The sequence below is a fragment of the Pan paniscus genome, chromosome 3 (assembly GCF_029289425.2).
Source record: "Pan paniscus chromosome 3, NHGRI_mPanPan1-v2.0_pri, whole genome shotgun sequence".
Lineage (NCBI taxonomy): Eukaryota > Metazoa > Chordata > Mammalia > Primates > Hominidae > Pan > Pan paniscus.
Window position 1 is genome coordinate 64277729 of NC_073252.2, and position 27070 is coordinate 64304798.

Sequence of the window (27070 nt, forward strand, 5' to 3'; positions counted from 1 at the left end):
TGCCTTTGAAAGAATATCAAAGAGGCTTCATTTACTCCATTCATTAGTCTGCCTCAGAATGACTGTTTTCCCATACTCTTTATCTTATTTTGTGAAGCATCATGGTGTAGTGAGTTAAAATATGAGCTTTGAAGTCAGGTAAATCTGAATTATAATTTTTGTTTTTATTGATCATTAATTATGTAACAACTTCTCCTGACCTTTCATCCTGTATATCTCAATTCTCCCTCCTCTTAATGCTCTTCTCTCTCTCTCTCTCTCTGTGTGTGTGTGTGTGTGTGTATGCATTAAGTCTGTACAATTCATCATCTGTGTAAGTTTGTGTAGTCACCACCTGTATGATACCAAACAGAGACAATGCCACAAGATCTTTCATGTCATCCTTTTATGACCACTCTCATATATTTCTTGTTTACTTCTTCCCTCATCCTCAGATCTAACTTTTGGTAACTACTCAGCTCTTCTCCACTTCTAAAATTTTATTTTAAAAATATTATAAAAATTGAGTCATAAAGTATTAACGTTTTGTGTATGATTTTTCTCACTCAGCATAATTCCCTGGAGATTCATCAGTTCCTTCTTTTATCAATAGTTTGTTTCTTTTTATTGTTGAGTCATATTCCATGATATATAATGTACTACAGTTTGTTTAACCGTTTGCTCACTGAAGGTCACATAGGCTGATTCCAGTTTTCGGCTACCATAAACAAAACTGCTATGAACATTCATGTACAGGTATTTCTGTGGACGTAAGTTGTTATTTACCAGGTATAGATGTTGAAGAGTGAAATTGCTCCTTTTAATGGCAATTTCAGATTTAATTTAATATGAAATTTCCTGTTTTCCATGTGCCTGTACCATTTTATGTTTCCACCAGCAATATATAGGTAATCCAGTTTCTTCACTTTCTCATCAGCATTGGTTGTTGTCACTATTAAAAATGATTTTTTATTCATTTCAAATAGGGGTATAGTGACATCTCATTGGAGCTTTAATTTGAGTTTCCCTGATGGCTAATGACATTTAGCATCATTTCATAAGCATATTTCCCATATTTATACACTTTTCAGTATTGTCTTTTCATGTATTTTCTGTACTTTCTCAGCGATTTGTGTTTTATATGTTTTACTGTGAGTTTTGAGTGATCTTTCATTTGGAAGGTAGGTTTGCTAGATATAGAATTATTGGTTGATAGTATTGTTTTTCTAGCACTTTGACTATGTCATTCTACTTTCTTCTGGCCTTCATTGTTTCATCTGTGGTGTCAGCTTATTGTCGTATTCTTGTTCCTCTCTACTGAGTTGATTTCCTCTTGCTGCTTTCAAAATTTTCAAAAATGTTTTAGCTTTTATCATGTTCAAGTATCTAGGCATGAACTTTTGTATGTACCCCAATTGGTTTCAGCAGGCATTTTGTATTTCTACCTAAGTTTTTTTAATCAAATTTGTAAAATATTTGCTATTTAATCAACTATTGTACCTGCCATTTTTTTCTCTTACTCCTTCTTTTGAGACTCTCATTACATATATGTTAATGTGATATTCTTTATTTTTCCTAGAGATCTATAAGCTTCTGATAATGAATTTAGTGTATTTTTCCAGTTCATTTTATACTTTATCACTTTGTTATGAATGTAATAAAACACAATTTAGCATAATTGCATTCTTTGTAAAGTATATTTTGCTGTTTTCTAAATTTTACATTTTTCTTTATTATATACTTGTAAACTCCATATAACAATTACTATTAACTCTTGTATGATGATTTATAGCATGAATATAACACATTTATTTATTTCTATTGTTGATGACATTAGTACTTTCTTTTTGATCATTACAGTGTTTCAGACTTACTTTGGCATATGTATCTTTAGAAACATGTAAAGATCCCAGGTTTAAAACACTTTTAAATGCACCATATATTTCCAAACACTTCCCAAAGCTGGCTACTAATATATACTCCCAGCAGGAGCATAGAAGAGTACTTCTTCCCTATTGCCTTTATATCACTTGATTCAATTTCTGCCAGGTTTTCTTCTAATAAACAGTCAGTTAAATGTATGAAGCATTAGCCTATATTTAGCATAAATAGCCAAAGTAGGGTGAAGAAATATTATTAAGAGCTTGTGATATCCAGGAGCCCTCTAATCCATCTTTGCTAAAGGATGGACTTACATAGCTGACAAACTATCAGATACAGCAAACAGAATAATAAAGGGAGGTCAGGGACATTTACCTTCTATGCATAGCTTCTTTATCATATCAAGAGTTCAGTTTGCTCATATACAAATAGATGTAAAAGTATGAAATAATATCTAAGATATTATGTTAAAACATTCTGTTTCTTTACTATAACTAGATTTACTGGTTATCTGCATTTGCTCTATGTATGTTTTCTGTTATGAGAATACATTGGCAAAAGGGATTTTGTTGATAAGCAGAGAAAAAGGCAGTTAACAGCTTGTTTTAATATTAAGGCTAAAATCACACTGAAAAATTAATTTTACTATTCCCATCTGTGATTGATAACCTAAGCAACAGGCCTCAAAATAATTAAGGGACAATATAGTGAGACAAGGAACAAGTTGACAGAAGATGCCAGTAGGAATAATAAATGTGAAGACTTAATTTTTTTAATGTTTCAACTTCACTAAATCTGTAAATATATCATATGTTTCTAGAATTCTTGGCATTCGTAGAAACATCTGTTTTTATAGTAATTCTCAAGTAAAATATTAAAGTACAACAAAATATATCGATTGTTGATAGATAAAAAAAATCTGTAAATGTTGATCAATCACTGTCTTCAGATAGTCAATCCCTATTGTAAACTTCTATGGTCTAATGTTGGTCAGAATTAAATTTGCATTCAATTAATGATCAAAAAACATAAACACTAAATATTTAGAATTGTCATTGGAGAGCTATCACTAAACATTTTAAACTTCCATAAGTGAAGTATACATTTATTCAAAAGTATGCTTTTGGTTGATATTAACTTTTTGGCCAGACACAAGCTTAACAAAATTCAGGAGGAGGAATTTGCAATAGACATATGGCTGTTCATTTACTTCTATCTCAAATAGAGAAGCACTGGAATTCTTAATATATTTAACTAAGTGGCTAAAAACATCTCTACAAGGAAAACTACAGAACACTGATGAAATAAACCACAGATGACACAAACAAATTGAAGATCATCCCATTCTCATGGATTGGAAGAATCAATACAGTTAAAATGACCATACTGCCCAAAGCAATCTGCAGATTCAATGCAATTCCTATAAAAAATATCAACACTATTTTTCACAGAATTAGACAAAAAATTATATAGTTTGTATGACCTCTCAAAAGAGCCCAAATTGTCAAAGGAATTCTAAGCAAAAAGAATAAAGCTGGAGGCATCACATTACCTAACTTCAAATTATACTACAAGTATGTAATAACCGAAACAGCATGGTACTGGCATAAAAATAGACAGATAGATCAGTAGAACAGAATAGAGTCCCAGAAATAAAGCTACAGACCTACAGCCAACTGATCTTTGACATTGTTGACGAAAACATGTACTGAGATTAGGACACCCTATTCAATAAATGGTACTGGGAAAATTGGATTGCTATACGCAGAAAAATGAAATTGGACCCCTATTTTCCACTGTCTATGAAAATGGACCCAAGATGGATTATAGATTTAAATGTATGACCTGAAGCTATAAAATCCTAAACAAAACCATGGAAAGCTCTTCTGGACATTGGCCTAGTTGAAGTATGCATGATTAAGACCTCAAAAACAAATGCAACAAAAACAAAAATGATAAATGGAACTTATTTAAACTAAAAAGCTTCAGCACAGCAAAATAAATCAATAATCATCAGACTGAATAGACAACTTGAAGAATGGAAAAAAAATTTGCAAATTATGTGTCTGACAAAGGACTAATATCCAGAATGTACAAGGAACAGAAACAATAACAACCCCCAAACAACACAAATAACCTTATTAAAAAGTGAACAGATATGAACAGATATTTTGCAAAAGAAAACACACAAGGAAAATAAATCATTGCATCAAGAATATTCTTGTACCTCTATGTTTCTCACCGCACTATTCCCAATAGCTGAGATATAGAATTAACCTAAGTGTTCATCAAAGGATGATTGGATAAAGAAAATGTGGCATATATATTCAGTGAAATATTACTCAATAATAAAGAAGAATGAAGTAATGTCTTTTGCAGAAACATGAATGGGACTAGAGGCCATTATCATAAGTGAAACAGTTCAGAAACAGTCAAATTCCAGACGTTCCCACTTATAAGTGGTAGCTAAATAATGTGTACTCACGGATATAGAGAGTGGAATAATAAGTTTTGGAAACTCGGCAAGGTGAGAGGGTGGGAGGGGGATGAGGGGTGAGAAATTACTTAATGGGCCACAATGTTACCATTAACATTAAGAAATTACTTAATGGGTAACTATTCTGGTGATGGTTACACAAAAGACCCAGACTTCACCACTATGCAGTATATCCATGCAACAAAGGAGCACTTATACCTCCTAAATCTGTTTTAAAAAATTAAAAATAAAGCCATTCTCTATGGAAATGACAGCTACTGACTGGACAACGTACTGACAGTAGATGGCCTCAATTTCTTTTCTTTTCTTTCCTTTTTTTTTTTTTTTTTTTTTTTTTTTGAGACAGGGTCTCGCTCTATCGCCCAGGCTGGAGTGCAGTGGCCTGATCTCGGCTCACTGCAAACTCCGCCTGCCAGGTTCACGCCATCCTCCTGGATAGCCTCAATTTCTATAGAATGTCTTTAATACTGCTATGGCAAGTGGCTGGAGTGCACTTTATTATGTATTATGGCAATATAGCCACTTACGTTTGAGAAAGCTAACAGCCCTAATGTGGCTGTTTTCCAACAAAAAAAAATGAGATGGAAATTTGTGTTGAATAGCCACTGATTACAAGAACATGATTAATGTGAGATATAGAATTGATTTATGGGTGCTGTTGTCAAAGCTTGCATCAGAAGCATAATATTATCTACTGAAAAATGAGGACTGAAAAAAGAACAGAGAGCACAGGCAGCATTATATTTTCGGATATATTTTATAGAGTGGATATATAATCAAGAGTTGCACATGGTTTACTGAAACCTTTTTTTTTTTTTTTGCCAGAACAACAAGGGTGTAATTGTATTTATTTTGCCTGAAACATTAAGTGCACCAAAGGCTAATCTACTTTATTTTCATTAAGCTGAATCCCAAGTGAAATAGTTTCTTTTCCCTTACTTACTGGAACTTTCATTCTGCTTTGAAAATAAGGCTTCCCCACAGAATTCACAGCTATCTATAACAGGACAGTGCAATATTTATATTAAAGAGTACCAATTATGTTACTTTTCAATTTACATCTTACTGAGAATATACTGAAATATATTGAAATATATACTGAAATATATTGAAATATCACTAAAAGGACCATCTCTAATGTCTCACAATGACTATTGCAAAGGAAATCTTAATCGTGGGTGTGTGCGCATGTGTGCATGTATGTGTTTGTCATTTGAAGTCCTGAAACACGAAATACCTTAAAATCTACATGGTAAATTTGTACTCCATCTTAAATAATATATAATTGAGATTGCAATCACTCTTAAGAAAGATATAAACTCACCAACTATGTAAACCTTCATAATAGTACACAAAAGTTTATTTCTGTTGCTACAGTTACATGATATTAAATGTTGGCCTAATCATCTCTTGGCATAGCATGATGAAAAATACATAGTGGGAGGCTACCATCGCCTAAGTATGAAGGTGTCTCCGTATACAGTGGTACCATAATGGAACTAAACTAGATCAGTGGTTTATAAACCTATTTGTTATTTGCATCTTTTAAAATTATAACTCATGGCACTCATTACTGACAAATTAGATCACATGTACCCTATATAATAGGGTTGCTTTTTATAAAACAATAATGAGATCATTTAAGATTTTATTCAGTTTATTAATTTGTTAATTTCAGGCATGGTTACCTAGTTTGCTCATTCTTTTAAAATTATTATTGACTGATAGTTTGCATTTGTTCTTATTAGTAAATTTTTCAAGGAAAAATATCCCATTTTATTTTTTTAATTAATTAATTAATTTGTTTATTCTTCCATTTTTATTTTAGGTTCTCGGGGCACATGTGTAGGTTTGTTACATGGGGAAACTGCATGTCACACAGCCTTGGTGTATAGATGATTCAGTCACTCAGATAGTGAGCATAGTACCAGATAGGCAGCCTTCCAACCCATACCGCCACACACACTCCTCTGTCAAGCAGTCCTTAGTGTCTGTTGTTCCTGTCTTTGTGTCCCTGTGTATTCAGTGTTTAAATGAGAACATGCAGTATTTGGATTTCTGTTTCTGTGTTAGTTTGCTTAGGATGATGGCCTCCAACTGCATCCATGTTGCTGCAAAGGACAGGATCTCATTCTTTTTAATGGCTGTGTATTAGACTATTCCATATATAGACTATTAGACTATTCCAATATAGACTATTCCATAGTCTATATTTACCACATTTTTTAATCCTGTTCGCTGTTGATCGGCATCTTGGTTGATTCCTTGTCTTTGCTGTTGTGAATAGTGCTGCAATGAACATATGAGTTCATATGTCTTTTTGAATGCCTTATTTTAAAATTTGAAGTGTTTATGACATCTTTGACCATTTTATATAATGAGAAACTGTTTAATATCTCTTATTAAAAGTAGAATAGCAATAAATACATAATCAGTCTATATATATGCTTTTTGGGTTTTTTTTGTTTGCATATTATGTTCATCATGATATTTAACTAAGAAATACTTTTCTTGATTAAATCATAAACTGTTCTAATTGTGTGTATTTTATCTGATATGCTACTTTTGATTTTTCCATCCTTCCATTTATTGCTTCTGCACTTGGATAATTGTTAAAGGAATTAATGAGGAAAGGATCCATACGTTTTTGAAAAAATACAATGACAACATTGAATGAAAAAAAAACTGATTTTTTTCCTCCAGGTTGAAAAAAAAAATATCTAGCTTGCCATTCACATTTACTGTTGAAAATAGATGCTCAATTGTCTGTGAATTTTGCTGCAAAAAGATTAATATTAACCTGAAAGTTTTAATCTCTGTGTTTCTCAAGTGATTTCATTTGTATTATGAATTGAATTTGAGCTCATAAATATTTGTACTATTCCACAGGCAATAAAGTAATCAACTTCAGTTTTATTTCATACACAGAAAATTAATAGAGTCATTTCTAGCAATACTGCTGCATCATACTTATGAATTTTAAAGATGTTTTGAACAACTCAAACTCCTACTTGATGCAAGTCTTTTTTTTCCCACTAACATAATATTGAGGAAATATAACAAGGTTTTGATTCAAATGATTTTTGCTGAAAGTTGATATATTTTGTCATATTTATTTTCTAAAGAATCAAAGCTATTAGAGAATTTGAATTTCTAAAACAGAAACTGTGCTACATGTTTTATTCTTTTAAAACCACATTTTTCTTGTTGTTACATGTAAAAATAGAGATGCTTCTGTTGCCCAATGGATTGCCCATTTTTTTCTTGATCCAAAATAAGGAAAGTGAACAAGGAGGATGGAAGCTATAATTCTACAACAAGGGCACATAATTTTGTCTTTTGAAAACGTAAATACCTAGTTCATTAGGTAATGAATCTTTCGTTCATTAAAATGACCTCGAGTGGCCTTATATTTTATGCATAGTAATTTTAACCCCTAAAAAAGAGAAAAAATAATTTATAATCACAGATTTCTAATTGTAGACATTAATTTGGCTCTAATTAGTATGCCAGTTGTTTGTGGCCTCAGTTTACTCATCTGCAAAAAGATGCAGTTTATTCTGCAGTATAATTATGTCATGCATGCATTGCATAACAGGAAAATTGATCTAAAATTGATCTATATATTTAAACTCTTCTTCCAGGATCACCTTTAAATTAGCACACAATATCTTTCAAAGGATTATAACCCAAGATGAAGTTTGCACTTTTATTTGACTCTTTATTGTTTGAGCATTTGGGAAGCCAGTGTCTGAATTTCAAATTTTAGTGTGTAGTAAAACTGTTCCCAGGCACTTTCTTTTTTCTTTTTTTCTTTTTTTTTGACATGGAGTCTCGCTCTGTCGCCCAAGCTGGGGTGCAGTGGCGCAATCTCGGCTCACTGCAGGCTCCGCCTCATGGGTTCATGCCATTCTCCTGCCTCAGCCTCCCAAGTAGCTGGGACTACAGGTGCCCACCACCACGCCCGGCTAATTTTTTGTATTTTTAGTAGAGGCAGGGTTTCACCGTGTTAGTCAGGATGGTCTCGATCTCCTGACCTCCGTGATCCACCTACCTCAGCCTCCCAAAGTGCTGGGATTACAGGCGCCAGGCACTTTCTAAAATCATGGGGTGGTACTGCCTTTTTAAAATACTTTAAGCTCTGGGATACATGTGCAGAACGTGCAGGTTTGTTACACAGGTAATACACGTGCCATGGTGATTTGCTGTACCCATCAACCCATCATCTACATTAGGTAGTTTTCCTAATGCTATCCCTCCCCTAGCCGCCCACTCCCTGGCTTCATCCACGTCCCTGAAAAGGACATGAACTCATCGTTTATTATGGCTGCATAGTATTTCATGGTGTATATATGTGACCATTTATCCAGTCTAACATTGATGGGCATTTCGGATGCTTCCATGTCTTTGTTATTGTGATCAGTGCTGCAGTAAACATGCATGTGCATGTGTCTTTATAATAGAATGATTTAGAATCCTTTGGATATATACTCAGTGATGGGATTGCTGGGTCAAATGGTATTTCAGGTTCTAGATCCTTGAGGAATTGCCACAGTGTTTTCCATAATGATTGAACTAATTTACACTCCCACCAACAGTGTAAAAGTGTTCCTATTTCTCCACACCCTCTCCAGCATCTGTGGTTTCCTGACTTTTTAATGATCGCCATTGTAACTGGCATGAGATGGTATCTCACTGTGGTTTTGATTTGCATTTCTCTAATGACAAGTGATGATGAGCTTTTTTTCGCATATTTGTTGGCTGCATAAATGTCTTCTTTTGAGAAGTGTCTGTTCGTATCCTTTGCCCACTTTTTGATGTTTTTTTGTTTGTTTGTTTGGTTGTTTGTTTTTGTATTTTTTGGGGGGTAGATACTGGATATTAGCCCTTTGTCAGATGGGTAGATTTGAGAAATTTTCTCCCATTCTGTAGGTTGCCTGTTCACTCCGATGATAGTTTCTTTTGCTGTGCATAAGCTCTTTAATTATATCTCATTTGTCAATTTGGGGCTTTTGTTGCCATTGATTTTGGTGTTTTAGTTATGAATTCTTTGCCCATGCCTATGTCCTGAATGGTATTGCCTAGGTTTTCTTCTAGGGTTTTTATGGTTTTAGGTCTTAGGTTTATATCTTTAAAAAAGACATCAGTGAGTTAGTAATTTGAAATCAGAATATCTTCAGTAAAGTTAGCAAAACATAGTGTGTGAAACAAAACATACCACACACATTTGCACAATGAAAATCACAATAAATGATATATACAAATATTTTAAATTTAAAACCTATATTTTATTTAGTTTTGAGGAACTTGAGAAGATATTATATTTAAAATATGTGACTCAAAGCATGAAGAACAGCTTTCCCTGTATTTAGAGAGGCAGTTAGGTGATAAACAAGGTCTTCCTAGAAAGTTATGCTTTGGTCATGTCAGAGTAAAGCTGCAGGCAATTGATTCATTGCCAGATTTTTATGTAATTCTGCAAAGGAAATCCCTAAGATGGTCCTAATATTATTTGACTGAAATATGAAATATGTCCATAGTTCCTTGAACCGATATGCTATATTCTGGGCTTTTGATTTACACAGAATGGTGAAGAAGACTACTGAGTGACAAAATAAAAACTTATTTTGAAAACATAGGCTCACAAATAAAATAAACTTAGTTATCAGTTACAATTAGTAAAATGTAATGCTAGTGAAAAATCATTCAACAGGTTAATAGGCAAAACTAAACTCATAAAAATTGTATCAACAATGGAAATAAGACAATCTCTTTTAATAGATACCTAGTGTTTTTAATTAAAAATTACCAAACTAATTTTTAATCTGCTTTTATAAACCTTTCTAATTTGCTCTTATAAAATTCTGATGATTTACAAAGAAGAAAATGTATTTTCTTGTTTTAAATATAGCACAAAACATTTAACTATTTATTCAATATGTTTGAATTATTCCAAATTAGTGGGATCTCTGAATTAAGAAGTTATATGTATATGTTTGATATTAATTCATTCATTATAAAATGTATATCAAGTGCCCTACTCTGTGCCCTGTTGTATCAGACTCTAAGATATAGTTGACGATAAGAAAATCATGCATGCCTCTCCCTCATATTGGGGTTGAGTACTAAAATATATAGCAAAAGAAAAAAAAGACTTATTGATGGTTACACGATGCCTGGAAAAAATGTTGGGTAGCAATTAATGCAACGAATCAAGGAATCCCATGCACAAATCCACCCTTTGAGGCAGAGACATGCTGACAAGAAGACAAAGGAAGATATGGGCAGAGGAGATGCCCAGGTAGTCAGCTTGGTCTTGTGTGAACTTGAGTAAATCCTTTTTTTGGTCTGGTCTTCAATTTCTTATTTCTAAAATGAACAATAGGACTGGCTCTTTTAAGGCTCTTTGTGATGTTCTTTATTGAATATTAGATGCCTAGGATAGAGAGCTTTCATTCTCATTACAGAGTTGCATAGTTCTTATGCCAGAGATTGGATCTCAGCTTATATATCTAGATATTATAAGAGCTGGGACTAAAACTAGGGCTTCAGGCTTGTACTTTTCTTCTATACAAGACCCATACAGTGGCATTTTTTTTTTCAGGTGTCTACTCCAAAGTTTCTTACTGTTGCACCTTAGCCTCAATAGATCACTCTCGATATAGAATCAAGATAAATAGAAACATAATAATGAAAACAGAACTAGATAATGGGCACCCCTAATAACTTGAAAGGTTAAAATTGTCTTTGTTCACATGATGCTTCCTACTGTGAATTTGGGGACATAATGTAAGAGGGATTTCTGGTCCAGCCCATGTGTCATGAGTCAGTATTTTCAAGTTCTTCATGAAAAAACGATGTATAGGCTGGTGATCTGGAAATGAGAGCAATGCCAACAAGGTAGGAAACAGCAGGAGCTTGATACCAGAAGGCCAAGAGAGCAATGAGAGGCAGATGGGGAGAAACTAGTTCCTAACGGTTTGGGTAGAAAAAAATTGTAACTGCATGATACACATATGGTTATGAAAGTAAGTTCTTTCTTCCCCCGACCCTTCTCTGATGAATGTGGCTGATGTGAGATGCCTGGCCAGCAATGGGTTTAGAACGCAACTGACCTGGAATTTTCAGAGCCCTGAGGGAAAAGGAGTAACCCTAAGAATCTGGGAGATAAATCAAGCAAACCCAAGCTGTGTAACCAGTTATTTATTCTTAACGGGAAAGAATGGGCAATAAGGAGGAAATAAACGTACAGGAAAGCATGGGCTCAGGGGATGGCACTGAATAATTGCTAGACCTAAAGAGCAGAGCTACAGCCATCATATTGCATTCGGCAATCCATGCTTCGAAAATGTCCAGGCTCACAACTTCTAGTAATCGAAGGATCAGCAAATATTTTTATTAAATCATGAAGTCATGGAAAATCCAACAAAAATGAACAGAAAATATTGATTCCTATCTGTGCCTTTTATTAAGTTCCTGTAATATCCTGTACATGACATTTGTAAAAGTGTCTAGGAATACGTCTGCCACATTCTAAAGTTCTTGGTGAGTGTTACTTTCTCTTCATCCTCTTGGTTTTTTTTTTTTTACATACCTGATTTTTGCTGAGGACAGCAAGATATTCTCTTCATATTAAAGGGGAAAGAAAGCTTAGAAAAATTCAAAGTTTTATTTCAGAGAGCCAGCCTAAAATAAAATATTTCTGTCAATTTCTTAGTATATGTGTCTCAATGACAGCAGATATTAGAGATGGATATATTACCCGTGTGATTCTCTGAATGGCTTATGGCCATAATTATTTAAATTAAACTCATTCTATTTGCTCACTAGAAATATTAAATGTGAGCCATCATTTATGTTTTGGGTACTTGAAAAGAAAAATAAATAAAATCTCACCATGACAGTTTCTGAATTCAAAGAAAATTATAGTTTCCATCTTCTTAACTGAGAATATTCAGAGAAGCAAGATGCTTATGCACATACTTTGAAATTATCACCTGAAGCAGTAACTATTAAGCTGTCTTGTCAAGTGCTGCTTGGCTTGCATTTTTAATAGTATTTGTGGTACCCTGGACTTTGTACAGACAAAGGCTGAATTGCTTGGCTTATAATCTTGAAAGATCCTGTTATTCTGCTTGCTTTTACTTGCTAGGGGGATCCTACTAGAATATATTGTCCAGAAATAGGTCATCAATAAGTGATTCAAGGCAAAAAATATACATATTTCTGTTTTGTATTGGAAGATTATCATAAAACAAATATTTGAAACAGAAATGAGGTAACATTTTTATTTTCTTTTTATAGAGAAGAGATTTTTGATATCTTTCATTTGACTAATTCAAAAAATATATATTTAATCTTATTACGGTAAATTGATAATTCTTACCATTTTATTTGGTTAGTTGACATATTCTTATGCATGAAATATTGATCATAATATTTGGTGCCATTTATAATATAAAGAGATTGATACTTAAATCACATTGGAAAGAAAATGTAAGTAGTTTAATGATGGAGTGCTGCAATAGATATCTGGTTTAGAAAATCGGGAGCTAAGTAGAGTATATATACATTTTGAGAGAGGACAAAAATGAGATTTAGTGAAGGAACTGAGGCTTTAGGTAATAACATAATATGGAAATTGTTTGGCAAGATAAAATCTTCATGTCTCTCTCTTGTGAATTTAAGGAGCTCAACAGTTTTACCTCATTAGCACCTTTTGCTTATGTCTGTCTGATGTTGCAGCTAGATTTCGAGAGAAGCCATCTGATGTATAAGATTTATTTGCATCCTTTGTGCCTCGCATTTTTCACATCTTTGCTTTTAGAACAGAATCAAGAAATAATGCTATATTTAATTTCATGTCTAAAGAAATGAGTGTCTATGAAGTTTTTTTTATCTACAATACTTAATGTCTGAAATCACACATTCTGGATTTTTTGAAAGTCAGTATGGTTTCATTGTTCTTTGTGTTCCAGTGGTATTTTAAAGATTTAAAATTATATATCACTTTTGTACACACAGATTTTTTACAGGCTTCAGAAATTCCTTAAATTATAATTACTTCTTTATGAAAAATAAAAATTTGGCTCTGTACCGTTCAGGAAGTGGTTATGGTACATCGAGATTCTCAAAACTGGAATATTTTATTAGGAAAGAGATAGGTTTAGAACTCTTCTTTGGCCAAATAATATTTTGGAAGCTATATAAATTGTACTTAATTTTTTTTACGTCCTGTATATCTTCAGAATTCTTAAGGCCATATGCATAAAATAATGCCTTGGTAAGAAAGAATTAATGGGGTCCCAACATATCGCAAGAAGTTAGCTAATATTCAAAATGACAAGGCTATCCATATTCTTAATCTGTAATTTTTAATCTTTCTTTCATATCTGTCTCCATGTTTATATATGTAGATAAATCTATGAATTAATATTTAGCTAGCCAATTTGTGAGAGTCCTGAATAGATGGGTTCAATGAAATAAAGATCTATTATTAATTTTAAACTAAAGGATTTTCTTTCAACTTTTATTCCATTGATGTGTTATTTGTGACATGACAGATTTAAATAAATGACTGTGTTTTTATATTACATTTTTCTCCCTTCTTTTTCAAATTTGCGATCCTTTTATCCCTTATTTCATTTTTTAATTGCATTTCTTGTATTCTACCCTATTTATGTATATGCTGAACTTTATTCAAAATATACATATTTTTCTTTCTTTGCTTCATTTTGTTAACCTCACCCACGTTTAAATTTCTTTTATTTTTACTCTGAAATGCATGGTTCCTTCCTGCCCTGGGGCATATTCATATGTGTTCGTCTTGGAGTTATGTTGGAGATGAAGAATAATAATTTCTTAATTTACTTTTAATTTAAAAATTACAATAAAAATGTGTGATTCTCTTCTCCCAATACTTTATATCTAGTTCCTTCTGTAAATATCACACATTGAGGATACAAATATTTCTATATCTCAGTTAGTTTTCTTTTATAATTTTTGCTATAGTTCCTGGTTATTTTCTATTTTTTGAATTTTTTTATCTTTCTATTTTATATTGTACAGTGGGAAGAGATTGGTGAAGTGGATGAAAATTATGCCCCTATCCACACATACCAAGTATGCAAAGTGATGGAACAGAATCAGAATAACTGGCTTTTGACCAGTTGGATCTCCAATGAAGGTGCTTCCAGAATCTTCATAGAACTCAAATTTACCCTGCGGGACTGCAACAGCCTTCCTGGAGGACTGGGGACCTGTAAGGAAACCTTTAATATGTATTACTTTGAGTCAGATGATCAGAATGGGAGAAACATCAAGGAAAACCAATACATCAAAATTGATACCATTGCTGCCGATGAAAGCTTTACAGAACTTGATCTTGGTGACCGTGTTATGAAACTGAATACAGAGGTCAGAGATGTAGGACCTCTAAGCAAAAAGGGATTTTATCTTGCTTTTCAAGATGTTGGTGCTTGCATTGCTCTGGTTTCTGTGCGTGTATACTATAAAAAATGCCCTTCTGTGGTACGACACTTGGCTGTCTTCCCTGACACCATCACTGGAGCTGATTCTTCCCAATTGCTCGAAGTGTCAGGCTCCTGTGTCAACCATTCTGTGACCGATGAACCTCCCAAAATGCACTGCAGCGCCGAAGGGGAGTGGCTGGTGCCCATCGGGAAATGCATGTGCAAGGCAGGATATGAAGAGAAAAATGGCACCTGTCAAGGTAAGAGTTTGCCTCCAGATCTGCAGGGGCTGTCTGCTTCAGTTGGATCATGTATATGTATTTCCTCCAATGATTATGAGGAAATGACCTTTTACTTTGCTAATTTATGGAGATTATTTCTCTCAAGTTTGATTTTTCTCTTTTCAGAATTTTAAAATTTCTGGCAACCGTGAAAGATTTAATGTAATATTTTATTGGATATACATAATTAATACTCAGAGAGTGTCTGACTTGCAGTGTAATATTTCATATTCACTTTGCTTTTAGAAATTTTATTTTTGAAAAACTCAAACCAAGGGACTAGTAACCTTCATTGTATAATTATTGTCTGCTACATCTATTTTCTCTCCATGAACTTATTTTCTACTCTTTATTTGCTGTATAAAATTTAAATGCAAAATCTTAGATTAGACTAGTTTTGGCATGTTTTTAACTGCCTTTTAAAAATTCTTCAGAAAAAAAGTTCAGCCATATGAACTTTATAGCAAAACATTTGTAAACTGACAGGATTAGTTTACTGTGTTGTTTACTTATGGTTGTAATTACATGCTTGCTTTTTAAAAATTACAGATATTTTTAAATGCATAATAAGCAGTGCCCCACAAAAATAACTATTTGAAGATAGAACCAATACAAAAGGTCATTTTAAAGCAATTTGCCCTGGGGAATTTTTTTTCTGTTTTTATTTTTCTTTTAAATTGAAACTTGATCATGCATGCTTCTCTCTTCCTTTGAAAATGCCCTCATTTTGCCTGCAGTGTGGTGAGTTGGCCGTTTAAACTGGAAATTTGTCAATGGCTTTCTGGAACAGGGGAGTATTTTATATCAAAACGAAGAGCAGTTTATGGGAAAGAAAGCAGCATGTTTTTATTTAAATTATTCACCCTCATGATCCTGAACTTGTTTTCATCATGATGTGAGTGTACTAACTAGGTAATGAAAGTTAATGAGTATTAACTGAGGGAACTTTGAATGCTGAGCAGCCCCTTGGTCCCACCTGGTAGCTTCAGGTGCATTTATTTTTCCTAAGTCCACTCTGTTACATGAATCAGACTTCCTCATTTGTTCTTGCTTGACTGTAGATTGATTATCGATCCAGGGAAACAAAACTAGGGAAATTACCTGTAACTTATAATAACTTTGGTTAATTAATTCTCTCCAGAAACACATTGCACTTTACTTGAAATTCCTTTTTCAGCACCAGTTTCTATTTTGTATCTTTGAAATACTATCTACTATTAATTCTGTTGTTTTTCCGTGCAAGCTACAACTTTCTACATCTGATTTTATATCTACACAAGTACATCTGAAAGTTTTGTTCCATCAAAATTACATTTATAAAATGCTTAAAAGCTTATTGGGGAAATGAATCATAATTTCTTCAGGACTGGAATTAAAGAAATGTTCTAATATTATCTTTTACTTTTGAGCAATCTTATTGGTTTAAGGTGAGGTTTTATGTAATTAAAGGATCAAAAGCAGGAGTTATAAGCAATCCATTGAATACATTTCTGTCTAAAATATTGTAAATATAAATCTTATTAATTATTTCTAAATATTTGTTTATTAGTATTATAAAACAACGTACTCTATTTGGTTGTTTGTTTCTATCAGTTTAGAGTATATGTGATCACTTAATTCAGACCACCATGACCTTTGTCATTATTTTGATTGACAGATAGTATAAGAGGCCTCTCTCCATGTTTCGAGGATGCATTTTGATTGTCGATGAGATTAAAACATTCTGCTGGTGATAGTCACAAAAATCCTGGGAGGCAGCGTTCTGACAGAATGCAATGCAGTCTTAGTGCAAGTGTTAGCATACATCTTTTCTTTCTCTTCTCATGTTATTCTCTTAATAATTGAAAAGTAGAACCTTAATTGATGGACATTGGATTAACTGGAGACATTTCATTGTAGAAAACTTTACTTAACTGGACTCTGTCTTAGTTCATGCATTTATCTTCCTCCCTTGGTAGTAGGAGCAGTGGTTTGCAGAGGTAATGCAAAAAGTTTACTACACAGCCCAGAGAATGTTTCACACATGTAGTCTGTATGATTAATGCTTGCTGGTATTTTACTATGTACAAATGGTATGTGATGGCACTCTAGGAAGAGTTTCAAGTATTTATTCTACACATAACTTATGTAATAGAATGACTCATTGAATGAATAAATACATCTTGAGGGCTTGCTTTGGAGAACTAAAGCATCATAGATATTGTTGAGAGATTTCTATCTATACACAATAAGTACATGTAAATGAGTGTGTGTGTGTGTGTGTGTGTATGTGTTATAAAATGCCACCATGACTCTAGCTCATTTTACAATCTTAACCTGCTAGCCTCAAACCTCTAAGTGGGGATCTTGATGATTTGGAATCATCCTTCTAAATAAGCCAGAAATTTAGGAATCATTTCTCTCATCTCTTTCCTACTCACTATCCAGTTCCAATCCATCACAGTGTTTATAGAAATTGCCAGTCAACTTTCTCTTTAAATCATCTACTTCTATTTCCTTTTTCCTTCAATATAGAGGTAAACCTTGTTGAAACTTTGTTTTCAAATTTAATGAATGACTTTATATATAGTTTTGGTTTTTTAACCATATGAATATATCACCTATAACAAATGCAAATATTTGTTTCACACATCCATCCTACCCCTGAAACCTCCCCCCTTCACACACACACTTTTTACACTTCAGTGGTTTCCTTTAAGACAAAGTTTTATCATTAAGAGGCTGCATGGTTTTGCTCCAGTTATCTTTCATGTCTCATCTTAAATTTTGCTTTCTCCCCTTCCCTATGCACTAGCCAAGCTAACTTTTTTCAGTTTCTCAATTTGCTCTTTTTCACTACTTGTTGTTTTAAGAATATGTTCTCTTGCATGGATTATTCTTGTGTCTAACATACACTAATCCTTCAGATCTGTGCTCCAATATCCCTTCTGCAGAGAGGATGCCCCAATCAATCAAGGCTAAATCAAGCGTCACTGTTTACTCATATATCTTTTGTCACAAAACAATTTAGAACTATTATTTTACCTATATTTGCATACTTGTTATCTGTTTAATTATTTTTTCTACTCCTGTTAGTCCACATACTCCTTGATGGCAGGAGTAGCGGGAGACCATGTACTCCTTAACTTAAGGGATGAGAAAGAAGTCAAAAAGCACAAGAGAAGGACAATGAATTCAAAAGAGAGGAAAGAAAATCTGCAAAGGTGTAAAAGAATACTATGTTATTCTGTGTTAAATATCACATTGTGTTGATTTATTTTACCTTTGTATTATCTCTAAAATATCTCATTGGTCTGAAAATTGATGGATATGACTTTTAACTTAATCATTTCTTAGTTCTAAGACTCTCAGCCCAAATTTCATATTCAAGGTATTAAGTCATATGTGATTGGTACTTCACATACTAACTATTAGAGAAGCCAATTTAGTGAATTTTACAGAGCACAGAACATCACATACTTAAATATAATATGGCCATATTACATGATGACATTTAATTATTCAGTTTCTTGATAACCAAACTATATTAGAATTTAATTAAAAATATATTATTGAGAAGCTAAAGTTTGAATATATCTGTGGCAATGATTTTCATATGTTAATATTTCTTAGTCTGTGCTGGCAGGTGACTGAGTACTTGCTGTCATATCATGCTTATGTGACTTGTTATATGTGCTTTGCATGATGGAGTTGACACACGGCCTTTTACAAACTAAACCTTCAAGATTCAGAATGCTAGGCAGCTCATTAACATATGGCCTCAATCCAGATGACCAAGCAGTGAGTCTGGAGTCCTGGTCAATTTAGCAATTTGTGATCTGTCATCTTCATATAACTTCCTCTCATTTAACTTTCTTTAAGAGAAATAGACTACCTCACCCATAGTAATCTGGTTTTGACGAGGTAACAAAATACTCATTTCTATTGTATGAACTTAAAATATAGTGTACATTTATTTTTGTAAGTCTTACTTATATGCCTAAATTTTCTATAATAAACTGATTTAAGTCTACAGATTTCTTTCTTGGAAGTCTTTTTATTTTCAGAAATAAATAATGTCTCAAATCCATTTATCCAAGTATGTTTCCCCACTTGTTATTTATTATTATTTCTGATGAAATTCATGCTATTTTTTTCCCCTTAAGACTCATGTGAGACTTTTTTTTTTAGTAAAAAATGGTTAGCAAAAACACATTTTAGAAGTTTCTGTCTTTTATTGAAGTGAATGTTTTTGACAGAAGTAATTGAGTTCACATGAATCAAATGTTGCCTGCTGAGTTCTCTTGTGATTATGTTGCTGACTTACTTAGATGCAAGGCAAGACCACTAATCTTCATCAGTTGCTAGTGGAATGAAGTAGTAATTTGAAATTAGCCCTAGATAATTATAGTTTCACTTATATCAAATGGAGGAAAGAGATTTAGATTGTGGGTCACTGCCAAAACCAGTCAGAGTGAAGAAGGTATATAGTACATGCTAAAATACGGGATAAGGAGGGTTACACGTCAAGGGCTGTGGAGAAAAAGTACTTATTAATTGTCCAACTGGGAGATGATTGCACAGCAAGGAAAATGTAGTGAAAATACCCAATTCAAGAAAGAGCCTTGATTCAGAAACAGTACAGTTACAGCAGGGAGTAGAATGTCGATCATTCGTACTTCTGGTGCATATTTATGATTGAAACAAAATTGGCTGGAAATATATTAGGTATATTAGGTGTCCATGTAATTATGCATTAGAGAGCCTAGTTATTTTTAATTAGGGACATTACCAAAAAACATCAAAGGGGTTGAACTTATCTTTCTATTTAGTATGTTATTATATGTAACAAAAGGAACCTATTTTAATTTCAAAATTTGAACAAATGATGGCAATTATGGAAGTACAGAATATCAATGGTGCCTGTGTGTGTTGTGTTGGTGTGTGTGTGTGTGTGTGTGTGTGTGTTCTGCTTTTGTGAGGCACAACCAAAACAATTAAGTAGTCAAATTATTTCATCCATTTACAAACATTACACAAGAGAATAATTCAAATAGTCTTTTTTCCCCCCATTTTAACTGCTCCCTGGCCTACTTTTAGATTAGTTCTAATAAAATTTTTGAGAGTACTCTGCATTTGTTTTTTTGTTTTTTGTTTGTTTGTTTTTTTGGTTTGTTTGTTTGTTTTTTCTAAATCAAGGTTTTTCAGCATTGGAGTTTTGATATTTTGGGCCAGATAATTTTTGTTGGTGGGAAGGGGGATGTTGTCTTGTTCATTGTAGGCTGTTTAGCAGCTTTCTTGGGTTCTACCCTCTAGACGCAGCAGGACACCCTACTCCCCATTTTCACAGTCAAAAATGTGTCTAGATATTGCCTAATATTCCCTGGGGGAAAATCACTCCCAGTTGAGAACCACTAATCCAAATACTTGTCTCCTCCTCAAATGAACACACATGCTGCTAACACAAAATATGTTTATAGATATGTTTATGGACTGGATACCTTTGCAAAAGTGAACATTTTTCTTTAAATTTGGAAGAATGAAGGAGATGTACATGTTTAAATGTGACTAACTGACTTTGAATATGGTGGGAAATATGCTGCTTGTAAGAGGTAGCATGCCCTAGTAGTTTAACCACATGAATTCTGAGTAAAAATTAATATAGTCTTATTCTACCTCTGCCATTTACCAACTCTGTATCCCCATGCAAGTTGCTGAATCTCTCTGTTCTTTGCTGTCCTCATCTCTAACTAGCTCATAAAAATCTTGTGAGATATTGGCAGTGGCTCATGCCTGTAATCCCAGCACTTTGGGAGGCCAAGGCAGGTGGATCACGAGGTCAGGAGATCCAGACCATCCTGGCTAACATGGTGAAACCTCGTCTCTAGTAAATATACAAAAAATTAGCCCGGCGTGGTGGCGGGAGCCTGTAATCCCAGCTACTCGGGAGGTTGAGGCAGGAGAATGGCGTGAACCCAGGAGGTGGAGCTTGCAGTGAGTCGAGATCGCGCCACTGCACTCCAGCCTGGGTGACAGAGTTAGGCAACGTCTCAAAAAAAAAAAAAAAAAATCTTGTGAGATATTATATAAAAATTATAAAATAAAGGGTAGCTACAGGTTATAAAATTATCTAGTTTTCTCTAAGTAGGTAGTATATTCCTGAGCAATTTAATTTATCAAAGAATAATACTACATTTTTTCCAATGGGTAAATAAAACTATGTACGTTTTATAGAACTTCCTTTATAAAAATTTTGTTAGAAGTACAAAACTGAAAAATTTGCTATCTCGTTAGACATTATCACTTATTCTATAAGTTGTTATTGTAGTAGGCACTCTATCCAGCCTATAGAATTCCTGTATCCTAGGAATGTGGACATATATACCTACAAACATGCATATAGACTCACATCTACAGTTAAAAGTTATGAAATTTTCTAATGGCAGTGTGGGTGAAGTGTGGTATTTTAGATAGGGAAATAAGATTTTTTTTTTTTCTGAAATGGTGGCATTTAACATAGAAGTGAGGGGAAAAAAACTGTGAAAAGTATGGGAAAAAGTACAGCAAACAGAGGGAGCTTCCAGTGCAGAAATCTATTTTAATACGTTAATTTTATGTATGTCTCATTTCTTTCTAAAATTACACTTTAAAAATGTATTTGCTTATGAAAATCTGAGAAATAAAAGACCTGATGATTCCTGAACTTACCAGCTAAAATATGCTCTTCTTATACATTTATTATTATCTTAAAGACAGAAAACTCCTAATAAATATCTAGGGTCAAATGCATGCATATCAAACATGAAACAATTCAGTTTATTTATAACTGGTGTTGGTGGATGATTATTTGTAAATTATTACACCCGTTGAAAGTATAAAACCCATTTTTTTCTTAAAGAACTTGTTTCATTGGTTTGACAATGGTTAATAACTAGTGACTCTTCTGCTATATGTGGATGGACAAATATGGGGACTTGGCAATGAAAGAAAAGACAGAAGAACCAAAAACCTCGTGATTTCTTTCTGGTCAAACTTTTAAATCTGGTCTGCACTCCTACTTTCTCACTCATAAAAGAAATTATGCTAGTGAAAGTCTTGAGGTTGTATATATTTTTAGTTTAGAATAAATGTAACAGGCAAATGCTATACCTCATCTTTACAGTAACAGTAATAACTACTTTGTAAATTTCACTTTGGGCAGGTCTCTAGGATGTTTTATATGATGATGACATGTTCCATATTGTTACCGTGCAAATGAATCTTAACATTAATGGACTTGAGTTTCATCATGGTTATATGGATGGAGAATTAATGATTATATTTTATGTTGAAATGTCTCATATTTGTGTAAACACCTCTTAATAATAAACATTTATTAAAATAAGATGCACTGGATAAGCTCCTTTTATTATAATGCATTTTTATAACATGATAATTATCAGGAGAAGATTTTAATGATAAAAACCTCACAAAAAGCTTTATATATTTAAAATTCACAACATTTAAATGTTCCAGGAAACCAAAAAATAGTCCTTTTGTTTTATTGTTTGCTTATTTTCTTGTTATTCAGATGCGAGCAAAAGAACTTACATAAAGTCTGATAACATGAAACAGAACAGCTCTCATGGGAAAAGTGTGTACAGAGAAATTCGATCGTGAAAACTCAGAGTGCGATTTAGCAAATATTTCAGTATCGGTTCTCAGATTCTTCAGAACTAATAGATCAAAATATGAATGCGAATTATAAGAAACAAAGTAACCAACACTTGCATAAAATCATTCAATAGACTTCAAACATTAAAATTGATCTCTGAAAGCATCAGGAGGTATTTGTGTGCGTAGCAGATTAACGGCATTGGGCTTAAAAGTGATGCCGGCCTCAGCTCAAATCTCACTCTAGCATTTGGTAAATACGTAACTGTGGTCAAGTTACAAAACCAGATTGAGCCCTGCTTTCTTCCTCTGTGAAATATTAAATGTTATAATCTTCACCTGTAAAGTGTTCATGTAGCTGCAAGTAATGTTTTCCTACTTAGAAATGATACATGGACTGGCAGCATTGGCATCACCTGGGAATTTTTTAGAAAGGAAGAATCTCAGCCTTACCCCAGAATGTTAAATCTGGATCTACATTTTAGCACATTCCTTGGTGATTTTTATGTACATCAAGTTTAAGAAGCACTGAAAGAAAGCGCTCTTGCAGTGAGTGTGTTTTTCTTTTTTATTTCACAGATTGGGATACTTAGGTACAGATAAATTAGGACCGTGTTAGTATATGAGGTCAAGAACAGTAATTTATTTATCTTAATCCCTTGTATGTATGTAAAAATAGTACAGTATCAATGTTTTTAGAGCCATTGTGCATTAGTTAAATATTTCTCCCCCTCAAAATGTTCCTTAATATACTTTTATCATACATATGGTAATTATTTAATTTTTGACAGTATTAGAACTAATAATACTTCTTTCTGATAATTGCATTATGACTTAAGAGTTACATATTTACTATCATTTCTCTATCCCATTATCATAAATAGACAATATTTAGCAAATTAGAGGAAAAGTCAAACAACAGACAAGTAGAGAAAAAAGTAGAGGTGCACCCATGTTCTAATGAGTTCAATGTATAAATTAGCTGTTTGTTTATTTTGCCCCCTTTTGGGATGCTTGTCTTTTTCTTATTGACCTAGAGGAGTTTCTCACATGATTTAGTATTTCCTCTTACTGATGTGTATTATTGGGACCAAATTTTGTCTAATTCTTCTGTGCTCAACATTTACGGTGCAACACAATCATTTTAAGCAGCGTTGTTGTCGGCCATAACCAAGGAGAAATTCTGACATCATGGTATGGTGCTAGTCAGAGGTTCAGTATTTTTTAAAATGTTTCTTAGTTGATTGTTATATGCAACCAGGATTGAGACGTGTTGTAACATTTGAAATTCATGTGTGTTTTGCTTTTGGTGGCTAATATGAATTTGCATCCCGAAATCTCACCCAGAGAAGGCCACTGATTTTGATTCTTGAAGGTTGTGCTTTCTTCTTCCCATTAGGAGGTTATCAGGTAACAGCCACTTTGTGCTTTCCTTGTGTAAATTTTTTTCTTTTCTTTTCTTTTTCTTTTTTCTTTTTGTTTTTTTAACTCGGAGTCCTCTTGAGGATGTAGCCAGCTTTTTAAAGTTTCAGGTTCTCTGAAGGTCTCCCCACTTGGTACCAGGCTATGGCCTTTTCTCTTGGATTCTGGGGCATTAAAATTCAAGTTGCCTTGTTTCCCAGAGCCTGCCTCATCCCACTGAGCTTGCAGGGCCGCCAAGGATATGCTCTGGCACTCACCACTCCAGGCTTTGGCTTTCCCTTTGTTTCTGCCCTGTGTGGATTGACATTGCCAGACATTTTTAATTTATTAGTTTTAATGGAGTTTGTGTTAAAACAAAACATAACAGGAACGTCAAGCTGTTATATTTAGTTCAGGATTTTTTTTAGGTGCTTATACCTGAAGCATTTTCAGGTTTTCTTAGACCTTCACATGGTTGGTACTGAAAGCCTTCTGAAAACTCACGAATTCTAAATTTTATAGCTCCCCAGGTATACCATGCCAAATACAAAATGTTTAATTAAAAAAAAAATTACTGTGGACTGATAGGAAGATAAAATTTATGAAATTACTTGAACCCCCCTAATACTAAATTCAGTTTTTTATTAGGTAAGAAATGAAGAATTTTTATGTTTTTCAAAGATACGTTTCATTTAAGTTTTACTCAAAACTCATGTTATTTTACTAAATAGTTAATATCTAAAAAAGTATTAGTTAAGCTGTCTGAAAAATTTGGCAAGTAAAGTAACTTTCATCTATTAATAAGCATTGTCATTTTAACATTGTAATGAACAGAAGAAAAGCTGTGATTTTTCTTTTCCTTCTTCTGTAAGTAACGTTAGAATTAAAATAATTTACATGACTTAGGGAAAAAAAGTCCCTGTACTTCCTTACAGTTTTTCGTCTTTTCTGATCACAATCTCTGAAGCTTTTTTTTTAAAAAAAAATAAAATTAAAATTAATGTAGGCAAAGTCATCTCGGCTTTGAGAAAGGAGTATGAAATAAATATATGAGTGAAACTTGGGAACACAAAACTAATTCTGAGAAATGAGTATGAAATAAAGATATGAGGGAAACTTGGGAACAGAAAACTATTTTTTTAAATAGTTTTAGCATAAATACTCCTAAATGATATGATAAAGTTAAATTTTATTTCATCAGTCAACTCAGTAATTATAATTAAATTATGTCATCTGTATAAAGAAAAAAAGGCATGAATTTAGAGGTGTTATGTTAATACTAGTTATTACAATAAGATTAATCATATTTCTTCATAGTACTAAAAATGAAGATATAATACAGATGTAAATATTGGTCTATTTCATAATCTCTTCATTGCAAAACATAAGTGAAACGCAATGATCCTTCCATGTGGAAAACGGAAAACTTTTATTTTAGACAGGATAATAATATATTTACTTTTTAAGCACATCTTGTTTCATCACCTTAATAAAAATTTAACATGAGTTGAAAATTTCATGAAGGTCAGTAAGCTAATAAGGAAAATGAGATCTGGAGTAGGGGGTTGGGGAAGGGATTAACCTGCCTGATATCACACAACCACCATATTTTAATTTTAGCCTTAGAATCGTATTTTACTTCAGACTCTTTGTTTTACTTTTTGACCTTGTACAGTGTAAAAACACACTTAATTACTATGATCTATCTGTACTTTTAATTGTATATTGCATTAATGATAAACCTGAATAAAAAGTACTGTTACATCCTAGGTCCTTATTAGGAATAATATGCTAAATGTTTTGTGCTTCATCTGTATAGACTTATTTAGTGTACCCCATGGATGGGTTAACCTTGAGGAATCTACTTACCCACTTTCAAGGGTTGCATAGAAAACTATCTAACTAATAGCAAGTGTAGCTTAATTTGTATCTCTCTCTTTCTCTCCAATTTATGCTACTCATAGAAAAGTATGCCTTTTACGGAAATTGTACAATTATTGCCTTTAAATTTAACTCATACTTTAGTCTAGAAAGACATGCCAATTATTATAAAGCAGGAAGGCATGGAATTACTAACCCTGGCATAGTTCTTTCTAGGAAGTGTATAATTCGCAATAACAATAAAAAAGTGAATTCTAAGCTATACATGATCTCATAACTGGTTTTCATTACATGAAAATGCTTTTATATCCTTTATTATTTCTTGTCATGCGTGTGGATCACATCTTATCTTTAAGTATTTGATTTTCTTTGGTGCTTAAATGCTTTGTCTGCATTTACGGCTGACCAGCAGTGTTTCATCTGTAAGAACCAAAGTGATTTGTTGTTATGCTTTCATCTTTTCTGAGCTTGAAGATACCCTGCTCATTTGAGCACTGTAAAGGTGTAGTTTATAAAAGAAAAGGTAAGGAAAGAAAGAAGAACCACAGTTTGGAGGAAGTAACAATTAGAGCAAATGATAATTTGACTGACGGATAACTCCATTTATTTGATGGAATTGTTAGCAGGAATCAGACATGGAGAATGAATGCTGGAAAGTTCCTGCTGTGTGATTGTAAAGGAGAATCATAATACACTACTCCATATGCATAAGAGCTTTTCCTCTGATGAATTCAGAGTATTTTGAAAGGATTCCATTAGGACATATCTAAAATAAAATAAAAAATGAGACTATCAAAGTTTTATTTTCCATTTTGTGGGTTGGAAAAGTCATGTGATGTGATTTCACCAGCGTTTTCCATGTTTCCCTTAGCCTTCATTTTCCCACACTACTTTTATGCCTCACAATCTGAAAGCAGCATAATTACTTGGTCCTGTGGATGATTTTTTAATATTCACCTCTTCCCAATATTTTCCAATGCTAAAAGCTTCTTTTTTTAGAACCAGACTGACCTGTATTATTTATTTATTTTAAATTCTCTTTAGAA

At 33.2% G+C, this 27070-nt stretch overlaps 1 protein-coding gene across 8 annotated transcripts in view; it reads left to right on the forward strand.

The window, feature by feature from the left end:
* The window catches only part of EPHA5 (EPH receptor A5), a 352110-nt gene that overhangs the window by 55371 nt on the left and 269669 nt on the right, over positions 1-27070 (forward strand). For all 8 annotated transcript variants that reach the window (XM_034958727.4, XM_034958729.4, XM_034958728.4 and 5 more), the window contains exon 3: positions 14426-15089. In XM_034958727.4, coding sequence (XP_034814618.2) covers positions 14426-15089 — 664 coding nt within the window. The remainder of the gene's footprint in view (positions 1-14425; positions 15090-27070) is intronic.